This window comes from Ahaetulla prasina, chromosome 5, assembly GCF_028640845.1.
Source record: "Ahaetulla prasina isolate Xishuangbanna chromosome 5, ASM2864084v1, whole genome shotgun sequence".
In the NCBI taxonomy this organism is placed as follows: Eukaryota; Metazoa; Chordata; class Lepidosauria; order Squamata; family Colubridae; genus Ahaetulla; species Ahaetulla prasina.
The window spans coordinates 37,516,061-37,536,586 of NC_080543.1; the positions used below are offsets into that span (position 1 = coordinate 37,516,061).

General features: G+C 37.1%; 1 protein-coding gene across 1 annotated transcript in view; it reads right to left on the reverse strand.

Moving 5' to 3' along the window:
* MYH15 (myosin heavy chain 15) overlaps positions 1 to 20,526 on the reverse strand; it is a 107,257-nt gene that overhangs the window by 33,195 nt on the left and 53,536 nt on the right. The window contains exons 25-33 of the mRNA XM_058186017.1: positions 18,391 to 18,633; positions 16,925 to 17,101; positions 16,208 to 16,353; positions 15,198 to 15,288; positions 11,711 to 12,100; positions 9,609 to 9,735; positions 7,922 to 8,040; positions 7,088 to 7,284; positions 5,807 to 6,156 (exon numbers count right to left, since the gene is read on the reverse strand). Coding sequence (XP_058042000.1) covers positions 5,807 to 6,156; positions 7,088 to 7,284; positions 7,922 to 8,040; positions 9,609 to 9,735; positions 11,711 to 12,100; positions 15,198 to 15,288; positions 16,208 to 16,353; positions 16,925 to 17,101; positions 18,391 to 18,633 — 1,840 coding nt within the window. The remainder of the gene's footprint in view (positions 1 to 5,806; positions 6,157 to 7,087; positions 7,285 to 7,921; positions 8,041 to 9,608; positions 9,736 to 11,710; positions 12,101 to 15,197; positions 15,289 to 16,207; positions 16,354 to 16,924; positions 17,102 to 18,390; positions 18,634 to 20,526) is intronic.

The following is a 20,526-nucleotide window of genomic DNA, read 5'->3' on the forward strand; positions in this document are numbered from 1 at the left end:
GACACTTTCCCTGACAAACCTAAATAACCTCTCAGAGGGGGGCGAGGGGGGTAGAAGGGAACCTATGGAACACCAACACTCTTCTTTATTAATTCTTTGTTTTCTTTCCTAGGATATAGCTTATTTTGTAAGGGGGGACGCCTGTCAGGCCTGGAAACCATACTAGGCCGTAGGTTTCCAGACGCTGCCACATTTCTCCCCTGAGGGGAAGAAGGGGGGGTGATGGGTATGGTTACATTCCTCAAGTGGTCAAGGTTTCGAATAAAGTGGAGAACGTTGGACCATGTGACCGGCAAAAGGGGTTAGGGGGATGGGACTCTTGGGGTTTGTATAACTGAGAAAGGAATCCAGAAGTTTCAGTTTTGGAATTTCACTCATGTGCCAGTTTTCTTATGCTAGTAAAGAATTTTGAAAGACAATGGCTTCAACGGTTATCCATACGATAAAATTGTTCAGCTTCGGGATAGTCTAGACCAAAATTGCGATAATCCAAGTGGGATGGCAGAGGCACGTCTTGTTGAGGTTATTTGGGACGAGTTTGAGACTGTGGCTCTCAAGGACGTGGACAGGTTACTGGGGAGGCTACATGCGACCACATGTTTACTGGACCCGTGTCCTTCCTGGCTAGTGCTGGCTACTCAGGAAGTGACACGAGGCTGGCTCCGGGGAATTATAAATGCTTCATTGATGGAAGGGGTTTTCCCCGCTGCTTTGAAAGAGGCAGTGGTGAGACCCCTCCTCAAGAAGCCTTCCCTGGACCCAGCTATCTTGGGAAATTATCGTCCTGTCTCCAACCTTCGCTTTGTGGCGAAGGTTGTAGAGAGTGTGGTTGCATGGCAGCTTCCCCGGTACCTGGATGAAGCTGTCTATCTAGACCCGTTCCAGTCCGGCTTCCGGGCCGGTCACAGTACGGAGACAGCTTTGGTCGCGTTGGTGGATGACCTCTGGAGGGCCAGGGATAGGGGTTGTTCCTCTGCCCTGGTCCTATTAGATCTCTCAGCGGCGTTTGATACCATCGACCATGGTATCTTGCTGCACCGGTTGGAGGGTTGGGAGTGGGAGGCACCGTTTATCGGTGGTTCTCCTCCTATCTCTCCGACCGATGCAGACGGTGTTGACAGGGGGCAGAGGTCGACCGCGAGGCACCTTACTTGTGGGGTGCCTCAGGGGTCGATTCTCTCGCCCCTCCTGTTCAACATCTACATGAAGCCGCTGGGTGAGGTCATCAGTGGTTTCGGGGTGAGTTATCATCTGTACGCTGATGATACTCAGCTGTACTTTTCCACCCCGAACCACCCCAACGAAGCTGTCGAAGTGCTGTCCCAGTGTCTGGAAGCTGTACGGGTCTGGATGGGGAGAAACAGACTCAAGCTCAATCCCTCCAAGACGGAGTGGCTGTGGATGCCGGCACCCCGGTACAGTCAGCTGCAGCCACAGCTGGCTGTGGGGGGCGAGTTATTGTTCCCAAAGGATAGGGTGCACAACTTGGGTGTCCTCTTGGATGGGCGACTGTCGTTTGACGATCATTTGGCGGCCGTCTCCAAAAGGGCCTTCCACCAAGTGCGCTTGGTGCGCCAGTTGCGCCCCTTTCTTGACCGGGATGCCTTATGCACGGTCACTCATGCCCTTGTCACTTCCCGCTTGGACTATTGCAATGCTCTCTACATGGGGCTGCCCTTGAAGTGCACCCAGAGGCTGCAACTAGTCCAGAATGCAGCTGCGCGGGTAATAGTGGGGGCAACTCGTTGCTCCCATGTAACACCAATCCTGCGCAGCTTGCACTGGCTTCCTGTGGTCTTTCAGGTGCGCTTCAAGATTTTGGTTACCACCTTTAAAGCGCTCCATGGCTTAGGACCCGGGTACTTACGGGACCGCCTGCTGTTACCTTGTGCCTCCCACCGACCCGTACGCTCACACAGAGAGGACCTTCTCAGAGTGCCGTCCGCCAAGCAATGTCGGCTGGCGGCCCCAGGGGAAGGGCCTTCTCTGTTGGAGCTCCTACGCTCTGGAATGAACTTCCCCCCGGTTTACGTCAATTGCCTGATCTTCGGACCTTTCGGCGTGAGCTGAAAACGCACCTATTTATTCAAGCGGGACTGAATTGAAATTTTATTGGGGTATTTATGTTTTAAGATTTTAAATGGTTTTAAAATTTCGGCCACATTATAATATTTCTTTTTAACCTCTTTTTAATGTTTATATATTGAATTTTTACTTGGCTGTACACCGCCCTGAGTCCTCCGGGAGAAGGGCGGTATAAAAATCGAAATAAATAAATAAATAAATAAGAGTGTTTTTTTTATGCAGAAGAGGTTTTTCTGGAACCTTGACAACTACATTGTAAATTCTACAGATATCAAGTATACTTATATTCTGCCCATAATATATAAATTTACTGGAAGACCAGGCAAAACTATCTTCTAGAAGATTTGAAACTGTGTGCAGTAGCCAAATTCTGTATTGTTTTCTGTTTACAGAAAAAAATCACTTTAGTTTTATCATTTTAAATTTAACACATACCAGCTATTTTGTTTTTAGATTATATGTTTTTTTTACTTCGCAGTCTATAATGTTTTAGATTTACATTTGTACAAATAATTAATGCATTCTATGTTATATTTTTATTAATCATTTTATATATATTATGTTGACAGTTTATCTCATCAATTTCACTTTGGTGTTGTATTTTTTAACATTTTGGCTGATCATTGATCAAATTATTACTATTATTATATACACAAAAATGTGAAATCAGAGCTTCTGGTTCTTTAGTGGGTGTTGGACTTCATACACATTGAATGCTTCCTAAGAACCTAAGATGTTGTAATGTATCGGCATAGTATATGCGCAGATCCACACAATGTGGCTTTTTGAAACTGACAGGTGAAATTTTGCCAATGTATGTTTTCAAACTATCACGCAAGATTTATTATTATTATTATGTTATTTTTGATGAAAAGAGGGTGCTATATTATCATTAGAATACATAAGTTACAAGGAAATACTGATCACACAGTAATAGTATACTACTATTTTGAAGAATATTCATTATGAACTGACTCAGGTCAGAAGCATGACAAAAATGCTATGTCTTCATATGCTTGTTCCATCTATCTACAAACAATTGAAACTTTTATGTCTGTAAACTTTAATTTGGTGAAACAGTGGGTCATAGGGCACCAATTTTGGAACCAATTACCTCAAATGGGCTAAATTACAGAATGAGTCCAAAATCCAGGACCCATGAGCAAATTTGTGGTTTTTTAAATATTGCTGCCACTGAGAGGTTCAGTAGAATGGTCCCACCCTAACTTTCCAGAAGCCAGGAAGGCCTGCTCCATCACGTTTGCCAGATGCTGGTCAGCCATGGTCAAGCTGGCAGGAAGTTGGATGTCACTCCTGCACTTGCTGCTTTTTTGCCCTTGTTCATTCTATTTCTCTTTAGGTAGGAAATATCTCTGAAATGATGGTACATAGATTGTGTGGTTCACATATAAAGAGAGACATGGTATTGTTTAACACTGGGTTATTTCAGTGAAAATAACTCTATCTTCTGTGCCATGTTTTTCTATGCTTCGCTATTCAGGTCCACCATGGATGGACACTGTGTTCCTTTCTTCTGATAAATCAAAATTATCTACTCATAGTTTTATATTAGATATCTACCATTCTACCATTCCAGGAACTTAATGTGTTTTGCAAATTCCATGGCAATTAAGACTTTTTAGGGTTATTCTACTGATGTTAAGAAAGTTAATGCCTCTGATATGAAAGTTCTTTTTTGGTACTTCAGAGATGAAGTTCTAGGCAAATAAGTCCTGATCACACCTGGAATCTTTATGACACCAGACTTATTCACCTTCCTTTTAGGTAGGCAAATTGCTCTGTATCTTTGTGGATTAAGACTTCCAACCTCCTTATACAAATTATTCATGACTTCCCTGCAGTATCCTTGGTAACGAATGACCTACCTTGGAGATTCTTGTTTTCTTTTTAACCTCTTTTTAATGTTTATATATTGAATTTTTACTTGGCTGTACACCGCCCTGAGTCCTCCGGGAGAAGGGCGGTATAAAAATCGAAATAAATAAATAAATAAATAAATAAGAGTGTTTTTTTTATGCAGAAGAGGCTTTTCTGGAACCTTGACAACTACATTGTAAATTCTACAGATATCAAGTATACTTATATTCTGCCCATAATATATAAATTTACTGGAAGACCAGGCAAAACTATCTTCTAGAAGATTTGAAACTGTGTGCAGTAGCCAAATTCTGTATTGTTTTCTGTTTACAGAAAAAAATCACTTTAGTTTTATCATTTTAAATTTAACACATACCAGCTATTTTGTTTTTAGATTATATGTTTTTTTTACTTCGCAGTCTATAATGTTTTAGATTTACATTTGTACAAATAATTAATGCATTCTATGTTATATTTTTATTAATCATTTTATATATATTATGTTGACAGTTTATCTCATCAATTTCACTTTGGTGTTGTATTTTTTAACATTTTGGCTGATCATTGATCAAATTATTACTATTATTATATACACAAAAATGTGAAATCAGAGCTTCTGATTCTTTAGCGGGTGTTGGACTTCATACACATTGAATGCTTCCTAAGAACCTAAGATGTTGTAATGTATCGGCATAGTATATGCGCAGATCCACACAATGTGGCTTTTTGAAACTGACAGGTGAAATTTTGCCAATGTATGTTTTCAAACTATCACGCAAGATTTATTATTATTATTATGTTATTTTTGATGAAAAGAGGGTGCTATATTATCATTAGAATACATAAGTTACAAGGAAATACTGATCACACAGTAATAGTATACTACTATTTTGAAGAATATTCATTATGAACTGACTCAGGTCAGAAGCATGACAAAAATGCTATGTCTTCATATGCTTGTTCCATCTATCTACAAACAATTGAAACTTTTATGTCTGTAAACTTTAATTTGGTGAAACAGTGGGTCATAGGGCACCAATTTTGGAACCAATTACCTCAAATGGGCTAAATTACAGAATGAGTCCAAAATCCAGGACCCATGAGCAAATTTGTGGTTTTTTAAATATTGCTGCCACTGAGAGGTTCAGTAGAATGGTCCCACCCTAACTTTCCAGAAGCCAGGAAGACCTGCTCCATCACGTTTGCCAGATGCTGGTCAGCCATGGTCAAGCTGGCAGGAAGTTGGATGTCACTCCTGCACTTGCTGCTTTTTTGCCCTTGTTCATTCTATTTCTCTTTAGGTAGGAAATATCTCTGAAATGATGGTACATAGATTGTGTGGTTCACATATAAAGAGAGACATGGTATTGTTTAACACTGGGTTATTTCAGTGAAAATAACTGAAATAATTTCAGTGAAAATAAACTGTGCCATGTTTTTCTATGCTTCGCTATTCAGGTCCACTATGGATGGACACTGTGTTCCTTTCTTCTGATAAATCAAAATTATCTACTCATAGTTTTATGTTAGATATCTACCATTCTACCATTCCAGGAACTTAATGTGTTTTGCAAATTCCATGGCAATTAAGACTTTTTAGGGTTATTCTACTGATGTTAAGAAAGTTAATGCCTCTGATATGAAAGTTCTTTTTTGGTACTTCAGAGATGAAGTTCTAGACAAATAAGTCCTGATCACACCTGGAATCTTTATGACACCAGACTTATTCACCTTCCTTTTAGGTAGGCAAATTGCTCTGTATCTTTGTGGATTAAGACTTCCAACCTCCTTATACAAATTATTCATTACTTCCCTGCAGTATCCTTGGTAACGAATGACCTACCTTGGAGATTCTTGTTTTCTCTTTTTAAGGTCTCTGTATTGTCTAGGCTTTCTTCATATGCATTCTTCAGTTTAAATAATTCTGTACTGAGGCTCCTAGATTCCTTCTGGGCACTCTCAAGCTCTGCTTGGGACTCTTCATATTTCTGTTTCCATTCTGCAATAATCCTGTCAAAATTGCGCTGCTTCTTGTCCAGAACTCCTGCAGCTGAGTTGGCTTTTTCCAAGTCAATCATTATGTCCTCCAATTCATTCTGCAGTCGGTGTTTTGTCTTTTCCAGAGATGAGCATTTGGCATTGGCAGCTTCAATGGCTTCCTCTGCCTCTTGGAGACGAGCTGCCAATTTTTTCCTGATAGCAGATATTCATAATAAATTAACCCATCCAAAAAACGCCTGGCTTTTACAAAAATCAAACAATCTACTTTTCATACTTTTAATGCTATTGAACTCTGTTTATTACATATTGGCAAAAAATTGTTTCCAATACATTAGGTATAGAGCATTTTTGCAACACCTGGCCAGCACAGAATTTGGGGACTTCTGAAACCAGTGAATCTCAGGAATCAGTTCTGATCTGTTCCAAAGTTTTTTTCTGGTGACTCATTCTATATAATATTTATATAAAACTGCTTTGAGTTTTCTGCTGTAGTTTCACCACTAAGTTCTACTTTTCTTTTCCACATACCCTGTTTTCCCCAAAATAAGACATGCCCTGATAATAAGCCCAATCGGGCTTTTGAGCGCATGGCAATAAGGCCAAGAGCTTATTTCAGGGTTCAAAAAAATATAAGACAGGATTTTATTTTCAGAGAAATATGGTATTCATACCAGTTTATAAAAAGAATATACAGGTAGTCCTTGACTTACAACAGTTCCTTTAATGATTATTCGAACTTACAACGGCACTGGAAAAAGTGACTTATGACCATTTTTCACATTTATGACCGTTATAGCATCCCCATGGTCACATGATTTACATTCGGATGCTTGACAACTGGTTCATATTTATTATGGCTGCAGTGTCCCAAGGTCATGTGATCCCCTTTTGTGACCTTCTAACAAGCAAAGTCAATGGAGCAGTCAGATTCATCTAAGAACCGTGTAAGTAATTTAAGAACAGCAGTGATTCACTTAATCAATGTGGCAAGAAAAGTCGCAAAATGAGGCAAACTCACTTAACAAATGTCTGACTTAGCAACATAAATTCTGGGCTTAAGTCTGGTTGTAAGCCGAGGACTTCCTGTAGTGAAAAGTTAAACAGTAACTATGATGTCTCTTACTTAGCTTCTTCAAGTTCTTCTGTTCTTTGGATAGCATCTGTTTCATACTTAGTTCTCCATTGTGCTACTTCTGCATTCCCTTTAGAAAGTGCCCTCTGCAACTCAGCCTTAGCTTCTTGTTCTTCCTCAAACTGCTCACGCAAGAGGTCACAGTCATGGCGAGAAGCCTGAAGAGCATGGGCCAAAGCATTCTTGGACTGCAGGATAAGGAAACTGGAATTAGCACATTTTGTTGCAGAAAAAGGAGCTACAAGTGGAATTGTAACTAGCAAGTTCCTATGATTAATTCTCAAGTTTGAGTTTTACCCTTTAGATATGAAATTCCCATGAATTACATTCTATCACTTGATCCATAATAACTATCACAACCTTTATTCCGAATTTATAATCCCATTTTGCCATGGTGGTGCAGTGGTTAGAATGCAGTAATTGCAGGCAAATTCTATCAAATTCTATGCTAGTAGCTTGATCCTCACCAGCTCAAGGTTGACTCAGCCTCCACCCTTCTCAGGTGGGTAAAATAAGGATCCAGATTGTTCGGGGCCATACACTGACTTTGTAAACTGCTTAGAGAGGGCTGTAAAGTACTGTGAAGTCATATATAAGTCTAAATGCTATTGCTATTGCTATTTACACAAATCTTTGAGAAATAAATATTTGATTTAAAGAAATGTAAAACAACAATGAACCGATTTGCTCTGCATGCAGTTCAGTGCAGTTCCACTGCACTGACATGAGACATGTGATTCTGTACCTATTCACAAACTATCTTAAAATGAGAATTTTCCGCTGGCTGTCTCAGAATCATGCCAGGATTCCTAATGAATGCATTACCTTGGTCTCTTCCTCTAGCTGCCTTCTAAGTTCATCTATTTGTTGAGTGAAAGACAATTTCCCTCGAGAAAGCTGGTTGATAAGTGATTCTTTTTCTTCCAACAGCCTTGTAAATTCACCTGCCAGAGAGGTATCAAAAGCAATAATGAGCATATGCTTTTTATGACAGGAAAGCAAAATGAAATATATTTTGTTACTTGAGGCAAATATTCTATCAGTTCAGATTATTCTAAAGTGAGATTGCCCTTCAGAGACAATGGGATGGTCTGAGATAGTAAATTGGGTGTTTCATAGTATAAAACATTTGCAGGCTGGCTCACACTTTGCCAAAATTGGAGTTATGTTAGGAATCCAAGACGTCTTCTGGTAACAGAGAAAGCAAAGGGGGAAAAAACAATGTGATGTTGGACTGAAAAGATGCATAAACGTGAAGTTTCAGGTTAATGCATAACGTACATATAGTAGCTGTGCTAGCCAGGATATTCAGTTTTATTACAAATGCATCTCCATTGACTTCTACCATATATGAATACTTAAAGAACATTAAAAATATTGCAGAAAGATATTGAAAACAAAATAACTCTTGCATGCAGAAACAGAAATGAAGGACTGGAAGCCTGATTTAGTATGTCTGTTTGGTATTGTTATTTAAAAACCTGAATATAAATTCACAAACTAGTATTCAAGATTCAAACCTTTTTCTGAGCAAAATGCTTTTGAATACTATAACTATTTGGTGGGCATTAAAGAAATACAAGTGTTCAGTGCATTCTTATTTTGAATAGTATTTTTCTTTTTTTTAAATGATTAAACACAGTAATAAAAACTATTACCAGTCCATTGGTAAATGCATAGAGTAGGGTTTCTCAACCTTAAAATCTCTGAATTGCTTGGCCGGGTGTGTGTTTGTGGGTCGGTGGGTGGGTGAGGAGAGATGAAGTCAACACTGCTTAAAGTTGCTAAATTAAGAAACATTGTCATAGAGATTAGGACAAGGTAGGTAAGAGTCATCTTATTGGCAAATTACATGCATATAAATTTAATAAATAAATAAAACAAAAGATACCCAGGCAATAAAGAATAGAATAGAATAGAATAGAATAGAATAGAATAGAATAGAATAGAATAGAATAGAATAGAATAGAATAGAATCTTTATTGATTTAGTCATTTGAACATATCAAAAATATAAAAATAATACAAATATACAACTAAATACAAGGAAAACAATAAAATATGTTCATACTAAGTCATCATCCCTATAATTAATTTCAGTCTGATCTAAATATTCTGTCTTTTTGAAATGACCTTTGATATAAAGAGTGCTATTTTATTAATAATATGCAGGTATGTTCCCTGCAAAAAGTAAGACATTTTCTCCCAGGTATCCTAGTATTTTTTAAGTTTTTAAATAAGAATCTAAATAAGCTGCTCTTTCTGCAGAGTATAGTCTGCAGTCAAGAGGGATGTGTCCAATGTCTCCAACAGCTGGTGCTCCACAGAGTCTTTTTTCAAATCAAACTCCATGAAACCTCCCATAACTTATCATTGTGTCTAGTGGTTTAAAACAAACTCTAGGAAAAGCCCCTCTGAGAGGTTGAGGTGTGCAAGTTGAGGCAGATTTGTGTTGAGAAAAAGTAAGATAAAACACAATAATAAGAATTGTACAGAACTATCCAATAATTTACCGTTCTCAGTTTGCAGCTTCCCTTTCTGTGCACTGAGATCATTTATCACCCGGGTCATTTCATCTACTTTAGTCTTGGCCTCACTGAGATGATCTTCAAAAGTACGGCAGAGTTTCTCTGCATTTGCCTAAAGCGATGGAACAAACTTACTGTAAGCAGGAAAGGAATTTATCTGCTGTTTTAATGTTTTCTAGTGCATTTTAATGGAATGTCTGTCATCCGCCTAGAGTTGCTTCTGGCGAGATGGAAGGCATACAAGTTTAATAATAAATAAATGAAATCCAAATAGAAACTATAACTCAGTCACCCTTGAACCTAAAGACCTTGGATACTGTTAAATTTGGCTGGAAGAAATTAAAATGGTATACTTATAAATAATTAACTAGAGGGGAAAAATCTGACTGGATTTTTTTTTAAAAAAATGTTATTATATAATACGAATCATCTGATTCTTAATCAAAACTTACATATTTAAAATGCCAAAATCTTTTACACATCCATCTACAAAGATAACCTTTTGTTTTTTCTCAAAATATAATAAGAAATTGTTTCATCTATATATCAACCAAATTATTACTTCTCATAAGTAATATTTTACTGGAATTATATCACCCAAAAACAAATATATAGCAATATATGATGACATATGAAATGAAATAAATCATTTAATTAATAATAATTTGGAACTATTTGACTGAATTCATGAGATGAAATATGTTACTTAGACAATAGTATGCTTCTGTAAACTTTAGACATTCTTTTAGAAACTCTTGTCAGTATTTGGGAGAGAAAAAATACCCCTAAGGAATATTTTACAATTCTTCCACACATCATTTATTATTAAAGAAAAGTAAAATGGAAGTTTTTCTGAAGAGCGTGATGCGATCTTACAATAAACTGTCACCCACTTCTGCCAAAGTCCATAAAAGATACTAGCTTAAAATTTCTGCAAATGAATTCAGAAAATGTCAAAACAGTCTGTGGTCACTATTTTTAATACTTATTAAGTGACTGCTTCATTTAGTAACTAACAGTTTAGTAACTAATTTAGTGACAAGTTACAGTGAAGGTCTATAAAGAAAACTGAACTAAGATCTGAAATTAGAGTTTTGGATAATAAAAAAGGTAATACATTCTCTCACATTGTGTGTGTTTGTGCATATACACACTCACACATACACATACATACATACATACATAGGCTGGATAGTATGGTGCTTAGGGTGCCACCATTGACAGGGAGACAAGGTTGAAATCCTGGTTGGTACTTACCTTACCAGTAGGAGCCCTTGGGCAAAGGCCCCTAACGCTTCCCCTGCCTATCTCAAATACGGGAATCTAAGAGAGTCATGCTAGCTCAGATGACACTCAGACTAACAAGATCCATATCAGATGTTGGGGAGCCAGGGCAACCTGACAATAAATGAGCTCCTGGAACCAGTCATACATGGATAGGACAAAAGATCCTGGAATTGATGAAATGCTACGACAATAGCAGATCTAATGAAAATGGATATATAAAACCAGTGGTAGGATTCAGCAGTTCGCACCTATTCGGGAGAACCGGTTGTTAATTTTCTAAGCAGTTTGGAGAACCAGTTGTTGGAAGAAACCTCCTTTTGTTTTTTCCCACTTTACAGGGCTAATCCTGTTAGGAAGGCAGGAAGGAAGCATTCTGGAGTTGTTTCTAGGCTAATCTTTATTGCTTTATTGCTTACAGAAACTGCTTCTCTGGTTAACCCTTATTATATTGTAACAGCTAAGGCGAAGCGCCCATTGATGTGAGTGATGTTGAGTTTGCCACACCCACACGGTCACATGACCACTGAGCCACGCCTACCCAGCTGTTCATTAGGGCAGAGAACCTGTTGTTAAATTATTTGAATCCCACCACTGTATAAAACTATGAAGAAACTATGGATGGACAGAAAACCATAGCCACACTAAATGAGAAACAGCTAGTTACCCAGCTCTTCAAGATAGCGAAGAGTAAACTGTTCTTACAACTTAAGATAGACCAACTATCTATCTATATCTATATATCTACTACATCTATCTCTCTATAGATCCCTGTTCAAACTTTCATATTAAATTGCTTTTACCTTTCCCTTGACCAGCTGCTCCATGTTAGATGATAGATCATCGACCTCTAACTTCAGCTCACTTTTCTCTTTCTCCAGTTTTTGTTTGACCCTCTGTAAATTGTCAACTTGCTCCCCAAGCTCTGCCAAGCTGTCTGCATGTTTCTTCCTTAGTGTAGCTGCAGTAGCTTCATAATGCAAAGTGGCTTCTTCAAGGTCCCGTCGTAGTTTGAGAAACTCTGCCTCACGTTTCTTGTTCATTTCCAGCTGTGCTGAAGTAGCACCTCCAGCTTCCTCAAGTCGCTCACTCAGTTCTTCTAGTTCTCGGGCCAGATCTGATCGCTGCTTCTCCACTTTTGCTCGGGCAGCCCTTTCTGCTTCCAGTTCTTCCTCCAATTCCTCTATACGGGCCTATAAGACAAATTAAAAACACTTATGTATTCCACTTATATGTGCTACAAACTGTATATATAACCTGAATATATACTTAATTTTGAACCTCATTAAGTTCTCTCTTCACCTAGTTGAACATGAATCTGAGCTTCAAAATTCTGTACCAACTTAGTGGGCAGAAAAATTGTTCAAGAACAATTTCTTGAAAGGAAAGAGAAATCCTTCAACAATCTATTAAGGACAAGACTCCCTCTTAGCCATGACAGTACACTACTAATCAAAACGCCCCAGGGGGTGACTCCTTCATAATGGACTTTCTTGGGATTTATTGATATGTGTACTGCTTGGGAAGCTGCTGATCCTTGACTGCGCAGTAAAATGGCAGAATACATAGAGCTTTTTGTATACATAGACCTCTCTGTTCAATAAGTTCAAGTACCATCTATGAAATTCCCTCTGAATTTATCTTCTCCTTAATCCTAATTTGTAAAACACAAAATCAATGATCAGAGTGAAAGAGAACCAGAAGAAAAAAATAGCAGGATAATATTCTGCATTAGTTAGAATATTAACTGTAGAGCAAAAAACCCCATAGCATAATGAAGCCTAGGTATCTAAGTTCTATCATCCCCAGGCAGCGTTATCACTGGGATGACAAGAGTTGCAGTTCAACATGTAATTGGATAGGAAAAACCATAGAGACATTAAAATGAAGGTAAATGCCTGATATGTATTCTGAATACATGGTGAATTTACTATGATTCCACCTGTCTGGAAAGGTAGTTTTGTATCATTTCCCCATGACATCAGGCTGCAGTTGTATTTGAAATTATATGGAATACACTATTGAACTTTGCAGGGTTTAGTCTAACTATGCATAGAATTACTCTAAGGGCACTTGAGATGCAAAAATCCATGAAAGCAAACTTTGATGGAAGTGGTAAATATATATTTTTAAAGCATCTTATGCCCCTTTAAAATTCAAAGAAGCATGAATTATAAGGTAAAGAGAAGCTCTTTTTGTAGTTCTCATCCATGTTTTGACTCTGAACTAGAACTGTCAAAACAGCTTAGTTGTATATTCTACTTCTGGGCAATGAGCAAGTTGCAGCATTATTAATGGCACTTCCCATAACCTCCCCTCCAAAGAGAAATGAAAACTAACTTTGTCAGCTGTTAAACCAAGATGATCATGGAGCTTTCATAGATCAATAGCTAAGGGGAGTATTTTTATTTCTGGAAGGGCTTTGCTCCTGTACAAATTCAGTGTTGATGTCACATATCAACATAGTTCATTTTTCCAGGATAGAATCTTATTCTGTAACTCACCAGCTGCTATATGCTTATAATCAAGGGTATTCAGAGAGATGTTTTTGTTTTTACTGAGTATATCTTTTCTCCCTCTCCAATTCACTTTCTCTCATATATCTTTCTTTCCAAGTGTCTCACCTACTCTTTTATGACTGCCAATCCAGCAACTAAGTCCTGCCTATTAGTTGGACCCCTGCAGTTCTAGAAGAAGATTTCAAACCTGTTTTTCTCAAGTGATCGATAGTTTTTTTCTGAAAAGTGCAAAATAAAACTCAGTGAAGTTTTTTGTGTGTTGGAGAGGATGTGGAGATGGAATGAGTATTGTTCTCATTCTCCTCACAGGAAGCGAAGAGCACTTCTTGTAAAGCAGGCGTGATGGATAGCTATTTAGATCTGTGAGGAACCCAAAAGTTGAAAATTATATACAAGCTATAATTTCTGATTTCCTGAGATTAGGGGAGGTATTTGGAGGACTTTCTTTCCAAAATGGCTACACTAAACCTATTTGGATATTTAACCTAGACTAGACTATTAAAGTATTTCCTGCTTCAAAGTGGCAGAAAACCATGCAATCAGAAGAGACTTCTGAAAAACAAAAATCAGGAGGGCTGTGATTCCAGTTTGCATCTCCTGTTCTAAAGGTTTGAAATGAAGAATTAGATGTGGACTCACCGGTCATGGATATCATTTATACCACATCTATCATTTTTGTTTAAACTGTGGATGAAGGAATGTATGTTGGGCATAGGAAATGATAACGGATTCTGATTTGCATTTATAATCAGGCTGTAGAAATTACTGTATAAGGTCAGCCGGCATTCTGAAGGTGCAACCTTCTTATTTAATTACCTAGATATTTTCATGTATATCATTATAATTTAATCATTAAATCCTCCCTAAAGAAAGAGGACGAGAAAGTGAGTAAAAGAAGGAATCCAAATCATATGAAATCCAAAACCCCTTTCAACATTTGATGGATTTAAAAGAAAAATAGATGTACTCATGAACTAGTAGTTGGAACCTCTAGCTGTGAGAAGACAACACATGGAGAAGCATTTTCTAGACCCACAACAGGACATGGATTTTTAAACAGTATAAATTTTGCAAATTATATAAATTGGAATCCCAATTTATGAAGCAGCACTGAAGTGGAGAAATGTGATCTGGATGTTTTCTGTGGAATCCAGTGGTATCCAGCAAAACATTTCACACATGGATGCCTCTAATTGCCAGAAATTCAGACTGAATGGTACTAAAGCTGTTCAAAAACTGTATCAAGATACACCATTTTGATCCCAAGCTGTGGCCCATTATTTTCCAAGGAGATCCTGAAGATAACACAACAGAAAAGATGCCCTGGAGTACCTCTGGGAAGATGAAGAGTGAATCCAATCAAATGTGCATAACAGCCTACATTAGGAATTACAGTAAATTCTTATCATGTCTACAGACAGTCACCAGTCCTGTTTAAAGTGAAAAATATTCTAGGCACCTGAAGTGGCTAGAATCCACTCTGAGACTTTTCTGTCATGTTCCCTGTCCTCTCACCCAACTACTGTGGTATCTACCTGGGTTGTTCTATATAGATAAGAGATTCTGGGGGTATGGCAGTGTACAATTTAAGAAATAACACAACAACAATAATGTTTATTATTATTGCATATTTGTTCCTTTGGTGCAGGTTATTTTTTTTTTCCTGTAATGCACTGTGTTTTTAAATAAGATGCTCAGATTCACTGCTGATTTATAAATTGTAAACAATTACCAGCTCAATGGAGGAAAAGTAGAATCACTCATTATTTACCTGAAGCTCTTTTATCTTTTTTTGGAGCTGCATCACTATGGCCTGTTCATCTTCAATCTTAGAGTTCATTTGACTGATTTCAAATTCTTTTCTATTAAAGCAATAGATGTTTAGATGTAGAGGAATATAAGACAATGAGTCATCAGAATAGCCTTATTGCTTTCTAAGCAGAAATGCAGTTTCAGGAGTAATGGCCACCATTACTGCTATTTATCAAGATATATATTTTTTTAAACCTACTTGTGAATGCAAAGTTTTAAAAAAATCTTATCTTATTTCTAGATTTGGAAACTAAGCAATCCATGGATAATATCTCTGATATTGGGTGAAGTTGGTGAGTGTACTTTGTGCTACATTTTGATCTGCTGCCAAAACCAATTTACTGTAATAAAAGAAACTATAGCAGATCAGGGGAGGAAAATAAAAACAGAATCCTACACCACAGAATCTTTGTTTTGTCTTGCTGCCTCTATTACTGAGGTGTAAAATTTAAAAGCGCCAGGGTAACTTTGTAGGTAGGGTTATTCCCCTGACCTTTCTTTTTAAAAATCTTATTAGCTATCAATTCTCTACACTTCTTTCTCAAGCTATCCACTTCTGTTATGTGGAAGTTTGACTTACTAGTCAAACATACCCACCGGGCACATATGACAAAACCTCAGGGGACCGACAAGCTTTCAGGTTTTGGCTGCTTTCCTTGGAACAAAAAGTGCAGGGAACCTCCAAGTACCCAGCAGTTTATATTGTAAGTTTAGGTATGTGGAATTATTTTCACATAATTGGTAGTTAGTTTCCATGTTTATAAGTGAATATGAAGGGAACCCAAAATTGCTTATATCAAAAAGGCACGTCCCTTCTAGATGTTTCGGACTTTAACTTCCATCTGTCCCACCCAGCATGGCAAATTGTGAGGAACAAAGAATTGGGGAAATTGTGATTAAAGGCATTAGCTTGCTTTTCTCTATGCTACCATATCAAACTAAATTATTAAAAGCTGTAAATAACCTTACTTCTTTAACTTTTCTTCCAGTTGCAGTTTATCATTCTCTAAATCCATGACACTTTCTTGAGTCAATTTCAAGTCTCCTTCCAGTTTTCGTTTGGCTCTTTCCAGATCCATCCTCACTTTCTTTTCTTGTTCCAGAGATCCTTCAAGCTACAGACATAAAAACTTGGAAGTGAACGCTTGAAAGATCAAGGCTTCAAGGGCTATGAATTCTGACAGTATCTTACAATTAGTTGCGTAAGTTATAATAACGTATAGAAAGTCTATACATCATGCTTAGACATAATGTTGATTATTTGGTTTTGTTTAGCATACTGTATGAGTCTAGCCATTATAGTTTGTAAGCCATCACTTCTGGCTAAGCCTGATGTGATCATTGGATCAACACATGTGTTCATGCTTCACCTTAGGCCATTGTTGTTGAATTAGAAGCTTAGCAATTGGTTTGCTTTAATTCATTTTTCTCATGGCAAAGAGTGGGTCTGACATCTATGGTAAGACAAATCAAAGCTATTATTCATCAAACACTGAGGCAATCAATTAAAAAGCCCAATTTTATTCAATTAAATGACTCCAAGAACTATTGGATGAAAGATCTCACCATTCCAGATCAAAATGGCAATATTAATCAGTAATGATGAGAGTTGTACACCATTGTATCTAAAGGTACCAGTTGGGTAAGGTTTATCTAGGTAAATAAACAACAACAAACCAAACATACATCATCAACTTGTTGCTCCAGTTTTACTTTAGCCTTGCTCAGAGTATTGACTTTATCCTCTTCTACTTGCAGGTCATCTAAGGCCTGTTGATGAGCTTCCTGTAAAGATTTCTTTTCTTTTGTAAGTTTGCTGATAATTTCATCCAGTGCTGCCATTTCTTCTGTTAGGTTTTTCACCTGAAAAATGAAATGGAAGTAAGTATAAAAGTCAAGAACTTCTTGCAGAGTCAATGCAGTTCAAATGCATTTTGATCCTTGTTTGTGAAAAACAATGTACTTCTGATTCATACAAAACAAAGAAAACTGCTCCTTTTTTGAGTATGCCCTCATGTAAATAGAATCAGAGACATGCCATCATATAAGAAAGGAAGGAAAATACCTTAGATGAAGAGTTTTCAGTTGTGAAACCTATTTGTTGAAAAAAGAATTCTAGAACTCCTTATCAAGGGCAAAACAGGGTTGTGTTCAATTGAGCTTTAATTTCTCTTGGAACTCTATCAATTTTTGTGAAGAACATAGTTTGAAAAACCTGGGCTTAGAGTATTGGAGCACAGACAGTTCCATATTCAGGTAATAAAATACGTTGTTCAAAATAACCTGCATAACAATTTTCAACACTCAAGATGTCATAGCATATAATGTATCCTCCAGGCAACTGTGATGTGGCCAATACCTGGAGAGGAGAGTCTGTGCAATCGTATCTACATTATTTTAGGTTCCATAATTAAATAAATGCTTTTGTGTGTGCATGTACATTTGTGTGTGTGTGTGTGTGTGTGTGTGTGTGCTTTCATTTGTGTGTTTGCGTGTGTAACAAATACTCAGGCACTGCATTTCTTCATCTGAATGCTATCAGGAAATAACAGAATTATAGTTTCTAGGGGCATAGATATCAGGATGACAAAATAAGAGGAGGAAATAATGTAATTTATATAGATTTTCTCATCCATATCTTTTTCCTGAAAAATTATTAGACCTTGAGTTAACAAAATCCGTAACTGAACTCCATAAGTCATCAAAAACATCTACAGTATTCAATTTCACTGGACTTAGTGAAGATTTAATGTTTTTCTGTCTACTTTTACACCATGTACAATTTTATGAAGTTATGCTATTGCATTTGTTGTCCCCACCATGTATTTCTTTTTCTAGTCTTAAATCTTCAACTGTTGTAACCTTTCCCACTGAGAAACTGCAGCTTTCTGAGGCATAGTTCAAACTGTGGGCATTTTATTTTTGATTCATTTTACTCTGAAATTTACTTTTTTTTCAAAGGGACAATCATTAGCTTGACATTTTCATTAAGCTATCCATTATGATCCAAATATTCCTTTCCTGATTGTTCAGCATATCAGTGAAGTTAGGAATGATTTCATTCCAATATGTAACTTTTAATCCATTTTTAAAATCATTATACAGTTAAAACAGATTGATTTTTGTTTTTTGTTTTTAAATATTAAAAGTACCTTATTTTCCGTAGCATGTTTTTCTTTCTCAACCTTTGCCAAAGTAATTTCAAGGTCATCAATATCTTTCTTCAACTCAGAACATTCATCCTCCAGCTTTCTCTTCTTGGATGTCAACTCAGAGTTCATCTCTTCTTCATCTTCTACCCGTTCAGTCAGTTCTTTAACTTTGGCTTCCAACTGGATCTTAGATTTAATCAGTAAATCACATCGTTCTTCTGCATCTGCAAGGGTATCTTGTTCCTGTCAGAATTTGCAGAGACTTGTATTAATGGATCAAGAAAACCTATTTAGGTAATCAATCATCAACTATACATTTTAGTATTAAGCCACAAAATTGGAATCTAAACTAGATGCTACTCTAAACCCATACTTGAAAAAATGAGATATTTTTGAGTTCTTGGAAAAAAATTAAGCAGTAAATACCAAGGTCTGGATAAATGAAAAGTGTTCACACTTGGCTTTTAAACTGGTTCCTTATTAACACAGTGAAAGGACTAGACTCAGAGGTGGGATTCAGTTGGTTTGGACCAGTTCGAGCGAACTAAATCATAGTTTTACGTCCGATTCAGTGAACTGGTAGTTCCAACAACCAGCTCACCCTTCCCCTCCCAGGAGTCCCCAAGCAGCCTGTTTTGGATCCCAGGTAAATGCAGGGGGTGGGTGGAGTCCGGAGAGGTGGAAAACAGACCTCCTAGAGGCCCATGGGGCATAAAAATGGGCCTACTTGTTCAAACTTTCAGTTGTTGTGCTTTATTTAGTCTTAGCAATCTATGTCACTGGTACATTGTTGAAGTTTTAGGCATTATAGATGGACAATGGATTTCTTCCACTGCTTTTACCTTGAAAATTGCATTAAGGGAAACATTCTTCGATTTTAGAGGTATTATATAGAAGTTCTAGTAATAAAAATCAAAGACTTCACTGAAAAATTGGACTAAGAGTAAGTATAAAGAATGCAAAATTACTGACAAGTTCAGCTACTTATACAATGAAAATATTGAAATAGTGGCTAGTTTCTGCTTTTTAGGGTTACTCTGCAATAAAGAAACCAGGAGTCAGAAAATATGCTACAGACTTGTACCTGGTAGGTTCACAATGAAGACTTTGAAAAAGATTTTCAAATGCTGTCATGTTTCTGTGCCTACAAAATCAGAAACAGATAAGGAATAGTTTCCATGTGATACTTTATGGAAGTGAAAGTTGGGCTTTGAAAAAGTAGGATAGAAAAAGTATTGATGGTTTTGAATTGAAGTAGTTGTAACAGACTCCTGGGGATATTGTGGATAGCCAAGAAAACAAATGAATCATCAAATACATCAACTTGAAGTTCTCACTCGAGGGAGAAATAACCAGGCACAAAATATCATACTTTGGACAATATATGAAGACCTAACTCTACAGAGAAATCTGGAAAATGTGAAAACAACCAAAACAATGAACAAACAGCAGCAAGTTTACACAATTCGGTTACAGTAGCAATGTGTGCACAATTAAAAGACCCACAGAATCAGCCTGGGATCAGATCATCGTGCAGATAATCTTTTTATGTAGTCACTATATTTAACAGTAAACTGGCACAAAATAATCAGACCTACAGCACTTTTGTTGATATTGGTGGGTTTTGTACTGTTTCTAAATGTCAGCACCCAGAGATACATGTGTGAGATTGGTACCATAGAAGTAATTTTATAAATAAATAATAACTAAATAAACTTTCAACTCTAATAGCAAATGATGGCTCTATTTATTGTGGATTTTCTAAAGCCTCCTTTTGGAATAATCTAAATTTACCACATCTGGTGATTATTAAACCCAGAACTACCATTTTAATTTCTGAATCCTATACATATACCATAAAAAGCAAGTCCACTTTCAACACTATTTATTCTTAGGTGAATACAGAGAGTCCTCACTTATGACCACAGTGGAGCCTGTCCATCACAAATGTAAGTCACCATTTTCATAAAGCCACAGGTCCAACTGGATTTTACAACCCTTTTTTCAGTGGTTAATAAGCAAACAACAAGTACAATATTGCAACTTCTATGAACATTGCTGCAGCTTCAACCAACATTATTCATCTCATCACAAAGGATTTATGAAGTGAAAAAAGTATGTAATATAAATTGCTTT